This window comes from Siphateles boraxobius, unplaced genomic scaffold, assembly GCF_051911475.1.
Source record: "Siphateles boraxobius isolate OS27281-9 unplaced genomic scaffold, OSU_SipBor_1 192, whole genome shotgun sequence".
Taxonomy (NCBI): Eukaryota; Metazoa; Chordata; class Actinopteri; order Cypriniformes; family Leuciscidae; genus Siphateles; species Siphateles boraxobius.
In genome coordinates this window covers 355,001-374,335 of record NW_027508802.1, presented here as the reverse complement: position 1 = coordinate 374,335, position 19,335 = coordinate 355,001, and the positions used below count along the sequence as shown (strand labels likewise).

Sequence of the window (19,335 nt, the reverse complement as noted above, 5' to 3'; positions counted from 1 at the left end):
AGTGTTGCTGAGCAGAAATACATAATCATGTTTCTCTCGGTCTCCTCAAAGCTGTATTGGGTTTTCTCCTGAGCGTAACTGTTACATGTTTGTAGAGTTAGTTTCTGGAGTAAATATATAGGCTATAATCTGTGTGGTTATGCATCTTTTTAAAAATGGCGGCTGCTGGTGTTTTGCGTGCGTTCCGCCAATCAGCGAATCGTTCCTATAGCGCTGGTGTAGAACGACTCTGAAGGAGGAGTAAATTAGTTCCTCCAAAAGAGTTCCTCGAACTAAAATCGTTCCTAGTTCCTGCGGTGCGAACACGCCAAACTCCGTGAGCTTCCGCCAATAGTTCTAGGAGCGATGAAACGGTTCCTGCGGTGCGACAGCCCCTAGCGTGTGCTTTTCTGTGCGGATTGCAGTGAAGGCGAGCGCTCACCCCAGCAGGATCTTGACGTGGATCTCTTTGTTGGTGCGTGAGACGGCGTTCAGGCTCAAGATCTCGGCGTCGTACCAGAAGCCTCGCTCCTCGGGAAGCTCCAGGTTATAGTTGACCATCACCACATCTCCCACCTGGAGCTGGTCGAAGCGCAGAAGAGTTCTGGCCCGCGGACGCACGTCATCCGGGCTCATCGACACCACGCCGTTCTCCGGGTAACTGAAACAAGACCAGCGTCATCAGCGACTGAACCACAGACGGCTGAGAGAAACATCACGTGCTTCACCAAAACAGAGAACTGCAATAATGAAATGTACTCTATTGCCCCTGATAGGGAAATTCGTAATTGACTCTGTAGCCAGCATATCGCAAAAAACACGAAAAAATTACACAAAATATGCATACACCATACACATAAAAATGAGCAGACGTCACTAATTCATGTTCAACAAACTAAATAAAACCGGTACAATATAGTTTTTAAACTTGTTCTGTTTATAACGGAGAGTTCTGTAGAGTACATGAGACGGGACACTTACTAAATACTTTTAGCCTCATTAATCTGCATTGCTCATTCAGAGTCTGAATACTAGGATAGTCTTTCAGTCCAATCATTTTCATGGAAGTTCGAACAATCAAGTCATCCTCATTTATATAGCGCTTTTAACAATGTAGATTGTTTCAAAGCAGCTTTACAGAGATAAACATATAATTTAAGGTAACAGAGATTGGTTTAGTTTTATAGTGGCTCTTGAAAAATGTTTTTTCCAGCTAAAGTTAGTTTTGATTGATTCACTTCCGTCTAAATGATCATTTGTTATTAAATTAGGGGCCGCTAAGACGACACCGTTCTCTCTAAACAGACTTTAAACGTGAACCTGTGATAGACGCTGATGGCGTTCACATGCGCATTAAGAATTGATTCGATAGTTATGTGCGTTTGAATATATGTGAACAATATAGTATCTTTGATACCATACCAAGTGGATCATATCATATCTGATCACACTTTCTAGTACAGACTATGGCTGGGCAATATGGACATAAAAAAACATATCTTGGTATTTTTTGGTTAAATGGCGATAGAGCTGCACCGATTGATCGGCTGGTGATCGGAATCGGACGATTTTCGTGTGATCGGCGACCGGCCGATTCCGATTTTTTGCCGGTCAAATGCACTCGGGCGCCGCATTATTTACATTTAGCAGACGCTTTTATCCAAAGCGACTTACATCTGAGGACTAAAGCAAGCGAGTCATCGTGAAGAGGCAAGGACAACGCAAGATTATTAACGAATATTAAAAGATTAACATCGCGCAAAAACATCAGCATCAAACGTGCACACGGAACGCACATGTAGGGAACCTCGTGTTTCACACCGCAAGCGTGAGCAGCGCGTTTTTACCCCCCGGCGTGCATGATAATCAATGAGTGCATTCACACCGCGAGCAGGAGCGTGAGCGTCGAACAGGAGCGTCGCGCGAGCGTCGCGTGAGTAGCAGTGAAGCGGGGTTTCGCCGCACAGTCTATTTTGTCTGCGCTGCTCGCGCTCAATTAAAGTGAACGCACACTTTTGTTGGACAAAATAAATATGATTTCACCCAAAGTGCCCAGAATTTGCATATCTGGTGTGTTTTAACAAGAACTGGAGTAGGGTATGTCAGAAAAGAAATTATTTTTTTTATTTCCCAATCGTTTCCCTGCACTTGCTCCATTTCCCCGAGCTTAGCGCTTGTTTAGCCTAGCTGGACATGTGGCAGACGAGAGAAGAACTGTTTGCGAAATAAAACTTGCCATTGATGTACAAGTGATTGCAATAAGCCTGTGTGTGCGTGTGTGTGTGTTTGAAGAAATATCTTTATACTTTTTTTAAAATGTATTTCACATCCTGCTCAATGATATCCAAACAATGTTGATATTGAAGGATATGGAATCAAATATAGTGAATGTAGGCTATGCAATATATTATGTGCAAAAAGGTGGTTAAAATCACATTACATTCTAACATTGTAACATTACAATCTAAAAACAAAAATAATGATTTTGTTTTTAAAATGACTAAAGGCTAAAATAAAAATGAAAATAAAAACATAAGCACGAACTAATTATATTAGCCTGCATTTGATTACCCCATTATAATGGTCACTTTCATAAAAATATACTTGTAGGTTTAAAATACAACCACATATGGTATAGTTATTGTCTCCAACAACAAATGTTTTAGCGATATGTATATTTTAGTCAGAATTATTGCGCTACTGTTTGTGCTCCGTCTGTTTGGCGCGCGTGCTCGCGGCGGCGCTGATTAAAGGGTCATGAAACCCCCCTCTTTCAGCTCAAGTCTAGATCACAATATTTTTGAAAAATGCAACTTAAATGGGCGTGGATGGCTGTGAGAAGATGGGAGTGTGTGTGTGTGTGTGTGTGTGTGGCACGGCAGGGGGGAGAGGCGGGAACTGTCATCAGCAGTGGCTCATGCATATCGACTGTCACTAAACATCAGCTGTAAAACGTGAGGAAATAATTATCTATATATAATTATATATCTATTAAATCATATATTTGAAAATAATTAATTTTCCGGTTCTGTGCATAGCCCAGATCTACGCGCCCCCTGAACCCCAATGACATATATATTTAATTACACGAATTAAGCATACAATTGAGGTATTATCGAAATATTTCAAATTTGAATAACGAGCGCTTATTTAACAAAAGGCATGTAAAACGATCAGGGTTACATTTTATTACACACACACACACACACACACACACACACACACACACACACACACACACACACACACACACACACACACACACACACACACACACACACCTCTGAAGGGACAGAAAAGTCCTCTGGATTTGGTACCGCATTACTCGCAAGACGTAACTTGCATTGGTCGTCAACAAGACCAAAGTCCACCATTCTCCAGTTCCCGAAGCTCTCTCGAGACACATGTTCTGCACACATATAGTTTAGATGTGTCCGTGGTTGACGCCGGAGTCGAGTCTAGCTAGTCTAGTCATCGCGGGGACACATATTCAACGCACTTGAACTTCTGCACCACGAAAACAAACACTTGCGTCCCGTGATTGGCTCTCGCAACTACTACGTGATATCACAGTTTGTCATGTCTGTCATTGGAGCGATCCACGTGATGTCATGAATAATTAAGAGACAGTGTCTTGATATGAAAACTCAGTCTCATTAATAATTATGAGACACCGATGAGTCATCAACGCACTAACAGTGCTCTGTGACGTGGACACGATGAAGATTTTAAACCCGGAAGACGAAAATAGCGAAAAAAAATAAAAACTTAACCATTTTCACCCTACTGTTAAATCTAACAGATGCTAACATTGTCTTCAATGGTGTTCAACACGCATACCTCTGTTAAAATCTCAGAAAGTTTGGTTTAGGGTTTCATGACCCTTTAACGGAAGCTTGAATTTTAGCGGAAGAGGGCTCGTCCTCTCCTGACAGTGAAATGGACATATTTGTTTGATTTTCTAACATTTACAGATGGAGAATATACCTGTGAAATTTAAGTTAGCCCGTGTGTCCACCAAAGCGGTTTTTCATGCGGCTGGCGTAAAATTCCAATTGTTTTCAATGGGAGCACCGCGTTTTTGAAACGCCATGAGTGTAACGAGGCGCTGAGCGTATATTTAGCGCTGAAGCGCTGAGCGTTCGGCGTTTTTTACTGGTCGCCGAGAGTTGAAAAATGTTCAACTATGGGTAAAACGCAGCGCTCATCACTGTCACTTTTTACACAGCCGTCCAATCACAATGGAGGAAGGGCGGGGCTAATATCACACCGACCAACTGTCACAAGATTCTTTCTGTACAACGACGTCAACCAGCAGAGCTAACCGAACAAAATGGATGAAAAATAATTTTTTAGTATTAAACAAATTACAGGGTGGGAAATTAACTTTTTTGATGCCCAATTTTACCAGCCACTTTTTCTGGAATTCAAATTTATGAATGAGAACTGTGACTTTGATAACATTGACGTCCATTACAAATATGTCATTTGTTTTATCCATTTAACAATATGAGTTATGCTGCACTCAGGAGCCAATTTATGTTTTCCTCCGTGGATGCTCACGGGCGCACGCCCTTTAAAAAAAAAAAAAAAAAGCACTATTAGCACAAACAGGGCTACCATAATATGTAAGCAACATTTATGAACATGTTTGTATTTTTGAGAGAATTTTATTCATGGTTATTTTACAGTTTAGTTTTTAATATTAGTTAAGTCTGTATGACCATAAACGATGGAGTATTTAAATGTATTTTGCTGCTATTTGAAAAAAATCCAGCAAAACGCGCCCGCGTGTTTGTCGACCCCAGAGGGTTAACTCAATAATAAAGCCGTAAAGTAGGCTATCTTTCAACTCAGGACAGCACCACTTCTCACAAATACAGATAGGATTAATCGAGCTCCGGAGCACCCACGGTATCAGCTCCTATCCTAGCCGCTGCTAAAACTATCGCTAAACTAAAAAAATGATAGCTATCTAGCCATCACAAAACACAACTTCAAGTTAGTAATTTACTTACTTCGCCCTCAACAGGTTGTACATTCATATACTTCTGACTCCGCGGCGGGCCTCTTAACACCGGGTATATTTTTTTAATTTTCCTTTCGTCTGTAACTGTTACCTCAGCTCAGCTATATGTGTCACGGTCCGTTCAGCGCCGTGTCCGTGACGCACAGCGCTGAAAACCAATCAAATTAGTTACTCGACAAAAGTGCATTATTTTTACTTAGCAACAGCATTCTTTGACAAAAGATGTCCAATCCGTAACAAGGAATGTTTTAAGTAGTAACCAATAAAAATATGTTTTACAATTTACCCGCCAATGTGGCTGGTATACAAGGCAAAGTCATTGGCTGGTGGCGGGTGCTAATTTCCCACCCTGAAATTATCTACGAAATCAGTTAAAAGTAAACTGTGCTGCGGATATTCTGTATCATAACAACGAATCATCTCAACTGAAAAAACGCAGCGCTGCCAAAACGCTCTCAAGCACCCACAGCTAGGCGTTTTCAGCAGAGCGTCTAGCGTTTCCAGCTGGCTAAAAACGCTTTGGTGGACACACGGCCTAAAGCACTGAGGAAAGCACCAGGTCTCAAACGCATTAAACAGTGGCAGTATTTATCTGTCAGTCAGCAACAGTCTCTGTCGGAGCATCAGCAGGGCAAGCTGCTTTAAACTTAACTATATCTTACCAGTTATTTTGAAGCGCTTAATATAAGCTTGTGTCATGTTTAGGACAAATTGTACTATGTACTTTCACTGCAGCAGCTCACACTGCAGGAGCTCACACACACACACACACACACACACACACACACACACACACACACACACACACACACACACACACACACACACACACACACACACACTGCGTCCTCCGCTGTTTTTCAGATGTGCTCGTATCAAACTATATCGACATAAACGGTATTGCCTCATTCCATATCGTTAAAAAAAAAAACGATATATTGTACGAACTCGATATACCGCCCAGCCCTAGTACAGACTGCTAAAAAAAGGGACATAATTTTCCTATCAACTCCATAAAACCACAAGTTTTCAATAATGACTGTTTTCAAACAGGTTTCCTGAGCAACTGCCATTGGTCAGTCAAATGGGTAGCCCCACCCCCAAACTCACTCCATTGGTTGAGTCAGAAGTTGACATGTTCGGACAGCTTAAACAAAAAGATCAATGTTCGAAAGATAAAAACTACAAATGGTTTATTTAATGAAGGATTTCCTCAACTTAAGATGATTAAATCGTAAAAATATTTGAAACACACAGTGAAATAGGGCTGTAGCTATCGATTATTTTAGTAATCGAGTATTTTACCGATTATTCCATCGATTTATCAAATAAAAAATAGATCCAAGTGAACAACAGCCTTTAAAATGACTTAAAATAAAAATATATAATAACAAGCAACAATAATTGGTTCAAATAAAGTATAAAAGTAAGTAATCATCATATTGGTTTTAATGAACAACACTATTAAAATACACCATGTAAAATAAATGATATAAACTAATATAAACATAACTTACGTACATTATGTATTATAACGAATGCCTGCAGAGGGCGCTAACAGCCTGGTGTTAGTTACTGTTACAGTACGGCATGAACAAATCTTGCTTTAATTTTGGCCAAACAACATTTAATGTCTAATTAATCTTTAATATTTGGTCACTTCTATACCAAATATTGGTTAATATTTAAAGGCTGTTAATCGCAGTCCTTGTGATTTCACAATAGCACTGTGCTCTATTATGATTGTAATCATATGGTATATATCAATATATATCGTGGATCGTGACAGTAATATGTTTTGTGAATAATTCACCCAAAATATAAATTTCTGTGTGTGGAAAAAAATTAATGGAAAAAAAAAAAAATCACGTTTTCAGAGTTTTAGTGTCAGTACTACATTAAATTAAACTACTATATATAATGTTAAATATAATGTATAATAATGCAATGGGGGAATATTTGTGGGTCCTGATAATGTCAAAGTGGCCGACATTATTATAAATATACCTAGTCAGTGACAGAGATCAAGCATATTCATCTAAAATAATTGTGTATTTTCAGCTTCAGAATCATGAATATGTTTATTCTGGTGTCTCTATTCGTCCTGTGCTTTGGGCAATTAGTCCAAAAATGTTCATTTACACTCACAATGAAATTACAAATTTAGCATTTTAATCAACAGGACATTTTTTGTTAACCTTTTATCATGTCTTTGAGTATCGGAATAATATGGCATCGTGATGTGTATCGAATCGTGACACGAGGGAATCGTTACTAGGGCTGCAACAACTAATCGAAAAATGTAATTTCTATCCGATTAATCGATTAATCGAAAAAATAATCGTCCGATTAATCGATTACCAAAATAATCGTTAGTTGCAGCCCTAATCGTTACACTCCTAGAAGAGACACAAAATTAAACTGCCGCTAGTAGGTCACATGATGATGACATCGTGACGAATGTAGTACGTCCAGATTACGCGAATACTACACACATTCATACTATATAGAATGTACTTTTTTAGTGTTCGTGAAGTAATTGTATTTTTATTCATTATTTAAAAATAACAGATCAAAACGCTTTTAATGCACTCTGTAGAATGCAATTAAAACGACACTAAAATTCAATACATGAGGGCAAGAAATATATCTAATATTTATATCATATGATATAGTTCAGCAATATCACACGAGAGTGCTGCTTTTTCCCGAATATCAGCGCGATTGCAAATGTGATGTGGATTTTATACAACAGTTCAATAAACTAGAAGTTATAATATTGCGTTACGTTTTACACACAATAGTGTCTGTTTTTGCTCAATTTTGAAAATAGTTCCACAGCAGAAACACAGCGGTGTTTCGTTACTCAACGAATCCGCGGATTTTAACGAATCGAGTGAGTCATTGATTCAGTCATTTCATTCCTGAATGAATCAGCCATTTGAATGAATCGGTTGAGTGAATAATTCAATGACTCACTCATTAAAACTGTAAATTACCACCAGTTTTAGTTTCATATTTCATTTTTCATTCATATTCATGCCACCTCTGTAAATATACCTAAATGCCACAGAAAATGTTTTAATGTAGCCTTAGAAATTTGTGTAATAAATTCTGTTTAATCAAAATATTTCTTTCTAAAGCTACTTTATGTGACGTCTATTCAATGCTTTTCTCCTTTAACACCCTAGACTGTAAAAAAAGATGGACGACGCCCCTTCGTTCTCTTCCATTGGCGAGAAGTGAAGCCGCCAGTGTCCCGATATGGCGCCGACATCTTGGGACTTGAGTCTGCGCAGTTGCGATTTCGGGACCAGACATGCGCAGTAGTGAACAGGAAGTAAAGCCGCGAAATCAACGTCCCGCTCTGGTCCCGCCCTCACTCTCGCTGAATCAATCGCAAGCATATAATCTATAATTAATTATAGAAATGTAGATATTAAATCTAAAGCTCCAATCTCCTCAGTCCTCCAAAGATCCGGAAAAAAAGTCCGCTGTTGCTTCAGTGACTACTTCGCTCAGAGAACCTGTCAATCACAGCTGTCAATCATGTACGTCACAGCGCCGTTTTTATAGCATCAAATAACTAACTAAAAACAAACTTATTTTAAAACCAAACACTAGAAATTACATCAGCGTGATGAAAACTACAGTAAATGACAGAAACTATCTTTGGAGAAAAGATATGTGAAGTGTAATGTAATTGTTTAGTTGGTCTCACGTCCCGTTGAATAACATGGGGAGGCGGGGTTTATGAGCTATACTAGGACCGGCCACCGGGGGGCGATCGAGACGCTTTGGCTTCACTTTTCAGGGCTTGTGCGGCACGCTTGATTAACACAATAATGACTTTAAATGATTCTTGGGGGGGATTTCTCTTGAGATTAATTCGATTTATTAATTGCACTGAGGGTAATAAATTAGATTTATTAGATATAGATACAGATATAGATACAGGTGAGTGTTTTTCCTTTCCTTTTAAAAGTTGATAAATTTATTTATTTTGCGCTCATAACTTATTGTGAATAATTCATCAGTGTACGCCATTATAAAGAAATAAATGTTCAGCTATTTCAGATATTTTGTCTGGAACTTCTGCTTGTTTTCACACATTATTAACAGAAACTGCGAGTGTGAGCAGATTTATGTAATTGACTGTGAATTGATTTGTACATTGTTTGAGGTTTTTAGCATTTAAACAAATAAATACATCATGTTTAAATAATATTTTTTGTTTTTTGTTTGTTTATGTTAGAAAACCTTATAAATAATTTTAAATACTAATATAAATAATCTTAAAAAGTTGCTGTAGGGATAAATAAACATGTTTAAATAATATTATTTATTTTTTTAAAGCTAAAAAGACAAATCATTTTAAATATTAATATATATAAAACACAACAGTTTTTGTGGAGACTAAATAAAAAAAATTGATGTCAGTTTACATGTTTTTAACATTTAAACAAACAAACAAACAAACAAACAAACAAACAGATGTTATTATTTAAACATGCTTTATTTATTTATTTAAAAAACCTAAGAAATAATTAAAAATATTAATATAGTTGTGGAGACAAAAATAGATGTATGATATCATTGCACATATTTTTTGTTTAGCATGTTTTATTTAGCATTTAAATGCTAAAACCCTATTTTAAATATTAATTTTAATATACATTTATTGAAATAAAAATATATTTAAAACAGTTATTAACAAAAAAGTAAAATTAAATAAAAAATGATGTCAGTTTACATGTTTTTAAGTTACCAACATTTAAATAAATATAATTATTATTCAAATTACTTGTATTAATTTATTTAAAAAAACTAAGACTTTAAATAATTTTAAATATTTAAAAAATACAGTGTCATGTCATTTAAATAAATACATTTTTATTTAACAATTTTATATTTATGTTAAAACCCTAAGACAAATCATTTTAAATATCAATATTAAAAAAGTAGTAGTGGGGACAAAATAAAAAATATGATGTCAGTTTACATGTTCAAGTTCAAGATTGAAATAAATCGACAAAATTTTGTTTTATTCATTTATTTAAAAAACAAATTAGACTTGAGATCATTTTAAATATTTTTTAAAAAAGTTGTCATGTATTTAAGTTTTTAACATTTAAATAAATAAAAAATGCTATTATTGAAACTTTTTTAAAATTTATGTTAAAAACCTAAGACAGACAAATCATTTTATAACATGATGACTATTAGAAAGTATATATGACAGGTCATAAAATCACGTTTGGGCTTTGTCGACTGTATCTGGGCCAAATTTTGTCTTAATATCTCAAAGCAATCAAATTTATGGCATTTGGAACCAATTTGGTTTGATCTCTTAAACACCGACGGTTTCTTCTCAAAGTCCACAGTTCTTTTCAAAGAAGACGTGTGTCTGTCGGAGACATTAGTACTGACAACATCCAACGTCAGAAACACCAGCGATTTCAAAGCGTGTTTTTGAGACTGTCTTTGGTTCACTGCAGTTTTAAGCAGAAAATACTCAGCAATGCTGTCGACTTATGAATTTACACATAAAGCAGATTAAAAACAACACATAGACACATAAACAACATTAAACGCTGGATTTTCACCACAGGGGGATTTTATTCTGATTTTAGTTAAAGTAGTTTATATTTTATTTTAGCTATATTTCAATAAACAGAAATGTTATAAGGTTCACGATAATAACCTCGGTTCACACTCTGAATCAGACCCACGTGACCCGAGCACTAGTTCCTGTTACTAACCTCAACAAACACTGTTCTTGGATCAGCTTGGTTTCCCAGCATGCATTGCTTTGCTTTTGGAAGTGATACACTTACCCCATTCAGAACGCATCCCATCATGCAATCACAGCAATACCTATCCACCGCACCGTGGTTAGACACCGTGGTAAGACTTAAAATCCATACAAGAGGGGGAAAATAAAGAGACTTCCTTCCCATGATGCACTTACTCTTCATATTTAATGTGGTACGAGACGTCCTGTCGGCTGTTTGCTGAATCTGTTTTGGAGGTTGTCGATTGGCTGTTGTCCGAGTTTAACCCTTTCTCCGGCGTGCTGGTAGAGTCGGCGTTCGCCTCCGACTCCAGCTTGCCGTTCGTGCGTTTGCTGGGTCGGCCCACCCTGTTCTGTCCTTTACTGGCAGGAGTGACTTTATCAATGACGCCTTCGAACCAGGCGCCGATACTGACGTCTCTGCAGTCCACCAACTCGTTCACCTGAACACAACGCAAACAAGAGACAGTTACGCATCATGATTAGCAGATTTACAGGCTCATGATTAATTGTCATGTCAGTCACTGTGATTTAATTGCCTATTTGCTCAAGCCACTGCCTTTATTCGTTTATCACACCGTATTTATTTGTTATTTAAGTCAGAATTGCGAGAAAAAAGTCAGAATTGTGAGATATAAACTTGCAATTGCGAGAAAGAAATTCAGCATTGCGTGAAAAATTCAGAGAAACGAGAAAAAAGTCAGAACTGCGAGAAAAGTCAGAGTTGCGAGAAAAAAGTCAGAATTGCGAGAAAAAAGTCAGAATTGCGAGAAAAAGTCAGAACTGCGAAAGAAGTCAGAATTGCGAAAAAAAAGTCAGAATTGTGAGATATAAACTTGCAATTGCGAGAAAGAAATTCAGTATTGCGTTAAAAATTCAGAACTACGAGAAAAAAGTCAGAACTGGGAAAAAAGTCAGAATTGCGAAAAAAAAGTCAGAATTGCGAGAAAAAGTCCGAATAAAAAAATTAGAATTGGGAAAAAAGGTTAGAATTGCGAGATATAAACTGAACAAAATGTGTGATTTTATTCATAAACAAATATTTCACAGGGTAGAATGAGATGAATTATAAAAACAACAGCAATCACCACCATAAATATTAAAACAATAATATAAAAGTTAAAATATTATTTTAAAATATTATTATTACCATTATTATTAAAAAAATGTTTAAGTTATTATTATTATTATTATATTATATGTTAGGAATGTTATATTATACGTTATAAAGTTAGAATTCACACTTTGGTTTTGGTACTCAACTCATCTAATATTAAATTATATTGATCAAAATTATAATTATTATAAATGTATGTAATATTTTGTAGCATTTTCAGTTTAATGTTTAAATTAAATTAATTAAAAGTGCAATGTCCAATTAATGGTAAATTAAATTAAAAATAATAATAATATCTTAAAATATATACAAATTTAAATAATATTTTAAAATGTTATTATCAAAGTAATATTTTAGATTTAAACAAATAAACAATAATTTCAAATGTTAGAATTCACACTTTGGTTTTGTTATACGACTCATCTCATCTAAATATTAAATAATATTAAAATAATCAGATGTATAATTGTCATTATAAATGCATATAATAATGTTTCAAAGCACTCTCATTTTAATATGTTAATTCAGTGCAATTCATTCATGTTAAATAAATGAAATTAATAATACAATAATAAAACTATTAAAACTATAATATGAAATTCTAAATAATATTTTAAAATATCATAATTAAGCTAATATTTTAGATTAATAATAATTATTCCAAATGTTAGAATTCACATTTTTGGAACCCAACTTGTCTAAATACTAAATAATATTAAAGTGATCAAATGTATTATTGTTATCATTAATGCATACTAGTGTTGTCACGATACTAGAATTTCTAACTTCGATACGATACCTTGAAAAATATCGATATTCGATACCATTTTCGATACCACAGAGAAAAAAACTGCCACAATATTAAGGGGGTCTTTTTTTATTTAAAGCTAAATATTACAAGTCTAGAACATGACAATGAGGTATATTTTACATGAACAAAAATGTCCTGAGTTCTATCTGTTAATATTTTTTCATTGGACCAGAGCTAACATGATCCGTTGTGTTTTTATTACCTACTGTTATCAAAGATTAAAATATACTGTAACAAATGCATTGGTCATCGGTCATAAATGCTGGTTAATACATTAACTTAATTTGATGAACAGATTTAAACGCAAACGTGTGTGCATCACACGCGGAAACAATGCTCACTGGATCAGCATCTAGTCAAGTTACCTTTATTTATATATTGCTTTTAATAATACAGATTGTGTCGAAGCACTTAACTGTATCAAATTGGAGGATAGAGTGTCAGTAATGTATAATAATAAGGTTAAACATTCAATTTTCAGTTAAAGGCATTTCATTATTGAATTCAGAGATGCCATTGTCTAGCTCAGTTTAGTTTAATTAGTATATGTGTAATCAAATTGATGATAATCGCTAATGAAGGCAAATTGCAGAATTAAATAATAATTTTTGAATAAAGTTAAACAGACACAAGTTAATTTACATCTGACCACAGTTACAATATTTACTTGTCTACGATTCCTCAGTCAGATTATGTTAACTTTAAGAATTACAGTGAAAAAACGAAACACAGACTCATATCAACAACAATACTAGGCCATCTTGGTTAATGTTTCAGAAAAGTTAAAATGAGAAGAGTTACAGTGTTTTAGGATGTTTTTAGCAGTGGTGCAGGTCTGTCCAAAAAACAAACACCCCTGATGCTGAGCATATGCTTGCTAAATGGTACCCCTGGAGCCAATTCCTTAAATGTTTTCATCTATAAAATAATTTTACAAAATGAGTGATGAGAGGGATATTGATATCTTTTGGGTGCCCGCAGCCCGCTCGCAGTGTGAAGCGCGTGTCCGCGCTATTCTCCGACATGCCCGCTCGCGGTGTGTAGCGCGTGTCCTGTCCACGCCATTCTCCGACTCCGACATGCCCGCTCGCGGTGTTCTTTATCAATCAACCAAAGCCGGTCGCGGGGACGCCGCACTCGCCATCTTTCCATTCACTTTTGCTATTTAACCAGAGCGAATGAGACGAGTGCGTCACGTGTGGGGTTTGTCAACGCGCCTTTGGAGAGAAGTGAAAGTGACTGCTCGGCTAGTATTGGTGTATCGATACTTCGGGAAATTAGTATTGGTACCGTTCAGATATTTCAGTATCGATATTTATCGAAATATCGATATTTTTGACAACACTAATGCATACACTAATAATGTTTAATAGCACTATCAATTTAATATAGCGCACTTAAATAATTACTGCAAAATTTATAAATAAAAAAAGAATTTGTCATAACCTGTATGTAAATGTTGTAATTGTGAGTAATGCAATGATGATCATTAATATGTTCAGTAATTATATAGTTTTGCGAGTCTTACTTTGAAGTGTCCGATCCCGGGATCGAGGAGGAACGTTCGGCTGGATGTGGACGGCTCGCTGTCCGACTCCGGAATGAGGGATTTGGACTCGTTTCCGTTGCTGTTGGAGACGGTTGTCGGGGAAACGGTTGTTGTGCTGGGTGTGGCTGAGGCTGGGACAGACATGGTTGGGGGTGGAGCTACGACACAGGCCACGCCCTCCCCATTGTTGAAGGCGGGGCTTTCCGGCGGGTCAGACTGCGAGCGAATCAGAAGCTGGACGATGTCGTTCAAGCCGACGTTGTAATCAAAGAGAGTCTGACCATCTTCCATCTACAAAAAAATTAGCAATTAATAAATCAATTAATAAAATTGAAAAATGTTTTTGTTATAAAACAAGCATTTTTACATTTTAAAAAAAATCGGATAATTTATTCTCTCCATAACTGGCATAAATTACATTATTTTAGCATATATATATATATATTTACACACAGGTGAAACTCGAAAAATTAGAATATCGTGCAACAGTTCAACTATTTCAGTAATTCAAATTAAAAGGTGAAACTTATATATTTAATATATATAACTATATACATATGCATGATTATACTTTCCAGAGGGGCGACATTTCTGTATTACATTTCTGTATTTAAAATCCTTTTTTTTATTGATTTCATGTTATATTCTAATTTTCTGAGATTTTGAATTTGGAGTTTTCATAAGCTGTAATCCATAATCATCAAAATTATAACTTTTGCACGATATTCTAATTTTTTCGAGTTTATATTAGTGCTGGGCAATGATTAAATCGCATCCAAAATAAAAACAAATATATGTGTGTGTACTGTGTTTAATTATTTTGTATATAAATACACACATGTATAAATTTAAGAAATATTTGCATCAATATTTGCATATCATTTGCATGTATATACTGTATATATATATTGATACATAATTTGTATTATATATAAATATTTTATATATAAAGACACATTTTTCTTAAATATATACATGCATATGTGTGTATTTATATACAAAATAATCACACACAGCACACATACATATATTATGTAAACAAACTTTGATTTGGGATGCGATTAATCGTTGCCCAGCATAATATATTATATAACAACATACAAACAGGGTTACAGTAATAAAACACACATTCATTCTGTGTTTTTGTTCTGTTTGTGACTCATTGCACGAAGGCACACAATCACACAAACACCAGCGACGCCATTTTGTGCTGGTTTTACCCTCGAACATCCGCGGACACCATTAGCCTAGCCTTCTGCTGAATCACCGTCGGAAAATAAAGAAATAAATACATTAGAATAGTGCAACCGTGTGTGTGTGTATGTGTGTGTGTGTGTTGCTATAGCAACCACAGAGGATCCACTGCACACATGAGCACAAACACACAGTTTCTACACGGATGTGTGTGAAATATCATGACCACTGTCGCGCGTGCGTGTCATTAGCATGAGACTCGGAGGTGTTGGATCGGCTTCTGCATGATGGAGGGAACGAGGAAAACGAGAAGAGTCCACACCTCTGAGAGCGAGAGGATTAGAGAGGAACACAAACGGTTAAACACAGAACAGGAGTCGTGTTCGTTCCGTTTCTGCTTAGCCTTGACTCAACAAAAGACTGTTTGCGCTCCGGGCGAAGACGAAACACACACACACACACACACACACACACACACACACACACACACACACACACACACACACACACACACACACACACACACACACACACACACACACACACAAAAACGCTCATGGAATTCACAACAAACTCTCAAAAATCAGGCTTAATCGACGTTCAGTTTGCAGGAAAAAACTTGAGAATGTATATATAAATGTGATGAAAACACTAAAACACCTTCTGGTCTTAAATCAGGCTTCCTTTTCTTTATGTAATATGTAATTGGTAACAATAAGATCATATTTGTATTAAAGTTGCTCTAAGCGATGTCGGGTGACGTCACTTCTTGCTGACGTTTAAAGTATTGTCAAACAAAACGGAGGCTAGCTCGGAGTGTGTAGCCTGGGGTGTGTGTGGAGCCTGGGGTGTGTGTGTGTAGTCTTGGGGTGTGTGTGTGTAGTCTGGGGTGTGTGTGTAGTCTGGCGTGTGTGTGGAGCCTGGGGTGTGTGTGGAGCCTGGGGTGTGTGTGTAGTCTGGGGTGTGTGTGTAGTCTGGGGTGTGTGTGTAGTCTGGGTTGTGTGTGTAGTCTTGGGGTGTGGGTGTAGTCTGGGGTGTGGGTGTAGTCTTGGGGTGTGGGTGTAGTCTGGGGTGTGTGTGTAGTCTGGGGTGTGGGTGTAGTCTGGGGTGTGGATGTAGTCTGGGGTGTGTGTGTAGTCTGGGGTGTGTGTGGAGCCTGGGGTGTGTGTGGAGCCTGGGGTGTGTGTGGAGCCTGGCGTGTGTGTAGTCTGGGGTGTGTGTAGTCTGGGGTGTGTGTAGTCTGGGGTGTGTGTGTAGTCTGGGGGGTGTGTGTAGTCTGGGGTGTGTGTGTAGTCTGGGGTGTGTGTAGTCTGGAGTGTGTGTGTAGTCTGGGGTGTGGGTGTAGTCTGGGGTGTGGGTGTAGTCTGGGGTGTTTGTGTAGTCTGGGGTGTGTGTGTAGTCTGGGGTGTTTGTGTAGTCTGGGGTGTGGGTGTAGTCTGGGGTGTGGGTGTAGTCTGGGGTGTGGGTGTAGTCTGGGGTGTGTGTAGTCTGGGGTGTGTGTAGTCTGGGGTGTGTGTAGTCTGGGGTGTTTGTGTAGTCTGGGGTGTGGGTGTAGTCTGGGGTGTGTGTGTAGTCTGGGGTGTTTGTGTAGTCTGGGGTGTGTGTGGAGCCTGGGGTGTGTGTGGAGCCTGGGGTGTGTGTGGAGCCTGGCGTGTGTGTAGTCTGGCGTGTGTGTGTAGTCTGGGGTGTGTGTAGTCTGGGGTGTGTGTGGAGCCTGGGGTGTGTGTGGAGCCTGGGGTGTGTGTGGAGCCTGGCGTGTGTGTAGTCTGGCGTGTGTGTGGAGCCTGGCGTGTGTGTAGTCTGGGGTGTGTGTAGTCTGGGGTGTGGGTGTAGTCTGGGGTGTGTGTGTAGTCTGGGGTGTGGGTGTAGTCTGGGGTGTTTGTGTAGTCTGGGGTGTGTGTAGTCTGGGGTGTGGGTGTAGTCTGGGGTGTTTGTGTAGTCTGGGGTGTGTGTGTAGTCTGGGGTGTGTGTGGAGCCTGGCGTGTGTGTAGTCTGGCGTGTGTGTAGTCTGGCGTGTGTGTGTAGTCTGGGGTGTGTGTGTAGTCTGGGGTGTGTGTGGAGCCTGGGGTGTGTGTGGAGCCTGGGGTGTGTGTGTAGTCTGGGGTGTGTGTGTAGTCTGGGGTGTGTGTGTAGTCTGGGGTGTGTGTGGAGCCTGGGGTGTGTGTGTAGTCTGGGGTGTGTGTGTAGTCTGGCGTGTGTGTGTAGTCTGGGGTGTGTGTGTAGTCTGGGGTGTGGGTGTAGTCTGGGGTGTTTGTGTAGTCTGGGGTGTGTGTGTAGTCTGGGGTGTGTGTGGAGCCTGGCGTGTGTGTGGAGCCTGGCGTGTGTGTAGTCTGGCGTGTGTGTGTAGTCTGGGGTGTGTGTGTAGTCTGGGGTGTGTGTGTAGTCTGGGGTGTGTGTGTAGTCTGGGGTGTGTGTGTAGTCTGGGGTGTGTGTGTAGTCTGGGGTGTGTGTGTAGTCTGGGGTGTGTGTAGTCTGGGGTGTGTGTAGTCTGGGGTGTGTGTATACTGGGGTGTGTGTAGTCTGGGGTGTGTGTAGTCTGGGGTGTGTGTAGTCTGGGGTGTGTGTGTAGTCTGGGGTGTGTGTAGTCTGGGGTGTGTGTAGTCTGGGGTGTGTGTATACTGGGGTGTGTGTAGTCTGGGGTGTGTGTAGTCTGGGGTGTGTGTAGTCTGGGGTGTGTGTAATCTGGGGTGTGGGTGTAGTCTGGGGTGTGGGTGTAGTCTGGGGTGTGTGTGTAGTCTGGGGTGTGTGTGTAGTCTGGGGTGTGTGTAGTCTGGGGTGTGTGTATACTGGGGTGTGTGTATACTGGGGTGTGTGTAGTCTGGGGTGTGTGTAGTCTGGGGTGTGTGTAATCTGGGGTGTGTGTAATCTGGGGTGTGGGTGTAGTCTGGGGTGTGGGTGTAGTCTGGGGTGTGGGTGTAGTCTGGGGTGTTTGTGTAGTCTGGGGTGTGTGTGTAGTCTGGGGTGTGTGTGGAGCCTGGGGTGTGTGTGTAGTCTGGCGTGTGTGTGTCGTCTGGGGTGTGTGTGTAGTCTGGGGTGTGTGTGGAGCCTGGGGTGTGTGTGGAGCCTGGGGTGTGTGTGTAGTCTGGGGTGTGTGTAGTCTGGGGTGTGTGTGTGTAGTCTGGGGTGTGTGTGTGTAGTCTGGGGTGTGTGTGTGTAGTCTGGGGTGTGTGTATACTGGGGTGTGTGTATACTGGGGTGTGTGTAGTCTGGGGTGTGTGTAGTCTGGGGTGTGTGTAGTCTGGGGTGTGTGTATACTGGGGTGTGTGTAGTCTGGGGTGTGTGTAGTCTGGGGTGTGTGTATACTGGGGTGTGTGTATACTGGGGTGTGTGTATACTGGGGTGTGTGTAGTCTGGGGTGTGTGTAGTCTGGGGTGTGTGTAGTCTGGGGTGTGTGTAGTCTGGGGTGTGTGTGTAGTCTGGGGTGTGTGTGTAGTCTGGGGTGTGTGTATACTGGGGTGTGTGTAGTCTGGGGTTTGTGTAGTCTGGGGTGTGTGTATACTGGGGTGTGTGTAGTCTGGGGTGTGTGTAGTCTGGGGTGTGTGTAGTCTGGGGTGTGTGTAGTCTGGGGTGTGTGTAGTCTGGGGTGTGTGTAGTCTGGGGTGTGTGTAGTCTGGGGTGTGTGTAGTCTAGGGTGTGTGTAGTCTGGGGTGTGTGTAGTCTGGGGTGTGTGTAGTCTGGGGTGTGTGTAGTCTGGGGTGTGTGTAGTCTGGAGTGTGTGTAGTCTGAGGTGTGTGTAGTCTGGGGTGTGTGTAGTCTGGGGTGTGTGTGTAGTCTGGGGTGTGTGTAGTCTAGGGTGTGTGTAGTCTGGGGTGTGTGTGTAGTCTGGGGTGTGTGTAGTCTGGGGTGTGTGTAGTCTGGGGTG

The 19,335-nt window shown here is 39.3% G+C and overlaps 1 protein-coding gene across 1 annotated transcript in view; it reads right to left on the bottom strand.

Moving 5' to 3' along the window:
- uhrf2 (ubiquitin like with PHD and ring finger domains 2) overlaps positions 1-19,335 on the bottom strand; it is a 61,362-nt gene that overhangs the window by 30,231 nt on the left and 11,796 nt on the right. Inside the window, exons 2-4 of the mRNA XM_077235455.1 lie at positions 14,259-14,570; positions 10,980-11,245; positions 422-640 (exon numbers count right to left, since the gene is read on the bottom strand). Coding sequence (XP_077091570.1) covers positions 422-640; positions 10,980-11,245; positions 14,259-14,570 — 797 coding nt within the window. The remainder of the gene's footprint in view (positions 1-421; positions 641-10,979; positions 11,246-14,258; positions 14,571-19,335) is intronic.